Raw genomic sequence first — 1,932 nt, forward strand, 5'->3', positions numbered from 1 at the left:
AAAAGTTGAAAATTCAATTAGAAACCTGACTTCTTAAAATTCGTTGGATAAAAGAAGGTTCAGCCTGGTGCTTGGGAAAAGGTTCTACTCCTATGATGAGTTGTGCCTAAATTCTCCACTGAAAATACTCTACCTGCAAGACTCTATGAGATGAGAGGTTCTATCTGAAATCAAAGAACCGGAGAAGTAAAATCAATAGATGCAGCGCGCAAAGGCCAAGCCGGCTGTGGAATCTGGCTGACCAATTTGGTTCTGGACAAGGCCAAGTGCAAGCCAAGAGAAACTCAAACAAGTTGCTGCTCTGACTTGGACTTGTTCGCGCAAAGTCCAGAAACAAAGCAGTTCACCGAAAATTTCAAACTTAAAAACGAAAAGATGAGAATAACACAAATCAACAGGGCAAATAGGAAAACCTCTTTGTAACTTAAAGCTCAGTCATAGATAGGTATCCTGGCTACTTCAAAATGGAACTCTAGATACTGCTAGAGCTATGAGCAATAGGCTCCACGGCCAAAGTCGACAAAACAAAGTCATAGCCATCTCGGGCTCTCTGTCTCTCTCTCTCACGAAGAACAAACTCAGTGTATGGTAAATGTAGCGTAGGGTGGGAAAAACTCAACAGGAGCTCAGCAGTAGAACATCACGTCCTTGACGTTCTCCTTGATCTTTGGGAGCTGTAGCACCTCCACTGGGCCCTCCTGCAAAAATGAAATTAACCTGTCTTGTATATGCCAGCAAGAAAATGGATGAATTTTGGATCCATGAGATGATGGATGGATGGATGGTGAGCTGACCTAGTGTTTTGGGAGAGGAGGGCGAGGGCGCCAAAGAGGAAAAACATGAGCAGCATGCCGCCGTGCTCCAGGTCCTTGAGGTGGGCCGGGTTGACCCCGCCGCCAGGCGCGAATATGCGGAGGTAGGTGGAGTGGAGAACCTCCACGCACATGTCCAGGAAGGCACCCCCGACGAGGACGTAGAGCTCCAGGTGCCGCAGCGCCCCGCTGCCCGCGCCCACAGGGTTCCACACGCGGAGGCGGAACCCGACCGGGTCCATAGCAAAGCGCGCCACCGCCGCCCACACGTGCCAGGCGCCCACCGCCAGGAACAGCGTCCCCGGCAGCACGTGCCCCTCGAACGACCCCATCGATCAACTCCGGGGATCTGCCGCCGGCGTTGACTTTGTATCCCCCGACCAGCGCCCCTTCAGCCCGCGCCCGCCCGCCTGCTCGCGGTCCTAGCTTAGCACGCCCCTCGGTGGGCGCCCCCCCTGAAACCACGGAGCTGCGGCGACCGCTCGATTAGTAGCGTGGTCTCGCTGGCCGAAGTGGAGACGAAAAGCAAAGCAAATCTCGACGAGCGAACGAGGAGACGACCGACGAAACCGCGAGACGAGGAGGCGACGGCAGGGGGGGAGCCTCACCGACGCCATCGCCTCGCGGTGGGGAGATTCGCGGGAGCCCCGGCTCTGCGGCAGGGTCAGACGAAGCTACGGGAGACGGAGGCTACGGAGAGATTGGATCTGGATCGAGAGACTGAGGGAGGAGGACTGGAGGGTGTCCCTCGCGCATGCGTTCACCAAAGCTGATCTATGGAATGGATCGACGGTAGGGTGTAGACGGCGGGGTGTGGACGGCTCAGATCCACTACAGTGGGGGTGATCCGTGGGCTGCCTCCTGATTGGTTCGAAATGTGAGGTTTTTTCAAATTATGATTTAGTGCTAAAAAGAGAGTGTTTTATGAAGCAGCTATCAAAAATATTTTGCAAAATGACATCACTAAAATTTGCACTAATTTTATACCACATTTTATGGATGCTAACCAATTTTTATGCATTTCCGATTCTTTTAGCTATTTTTATGCATTTAAATAAACTAGCTAAATGCCCGTGCGTTGCCTCGGGATTGCAAATAACATATAGACACACAAATAAAA

General features: G+C 52.1%; 1 protein-coding gene across 1 annotated transcript; it reads right to left on the bottom strand.

The window, feature by feature from the left end:
- Nucleotides 1-640: 640 nt before the first annotated feature.
- Nucleotides 641-1,169, bottom strand: LOC123446376. The gene is made up of 2 exons (XM_045123006.1): nucleotides 795-1,169; nucleotides 641-698 (listed from the first exon to the last, which is right to left on the bottom strand). Exons 1-2 carry the CDS (start codon nucleotides 1,142-1,144, stop codon nucleotides 641-643), a joined length of 408 nt encoding a protein of 135 aa, XP_044978941.1. The 5' UTR covers nucleotides 1,145-1,169.
- Nucleotides 1,170-1,932: the final 763 nt, after the last annotated feature.

The sequence above is a fragment of the Hordeum vulgare genome, chromosome 4H (genome assembly GCF_904849725.1).
Source record: "Hordeum vulgare subsp. vulgare chromosome 4H, MorexV3_pseudomolecules_assembly, whole genome shotgun sequence".
Taxonomy (NCBI): Eukaryota; Viridiplantae; Streptophyta; class Magnoliopsida; order Poales; family Poaceae; genus Hordeum; species Hordeum vulgare.

What these genes read in the sequence shown, in the direction of transcription:
- LOC123446376 (XM_045123006.1), bottom strand. Translation starts at nt 1,144, where the DNA reads ATGGGGTCGTTCGAGGGGCACGTGCTGCCGGGGACGCTGTTCCTGGCG. An exon ending in CTCCTCTCCCAAAACACTAG is followed by an intron (nt 699 to 794) that starts GTCAGCTCACCA and finishes TCATTTTTGCAG; the next exon opens with GAGGGCCCAGTGGAGGTGCT.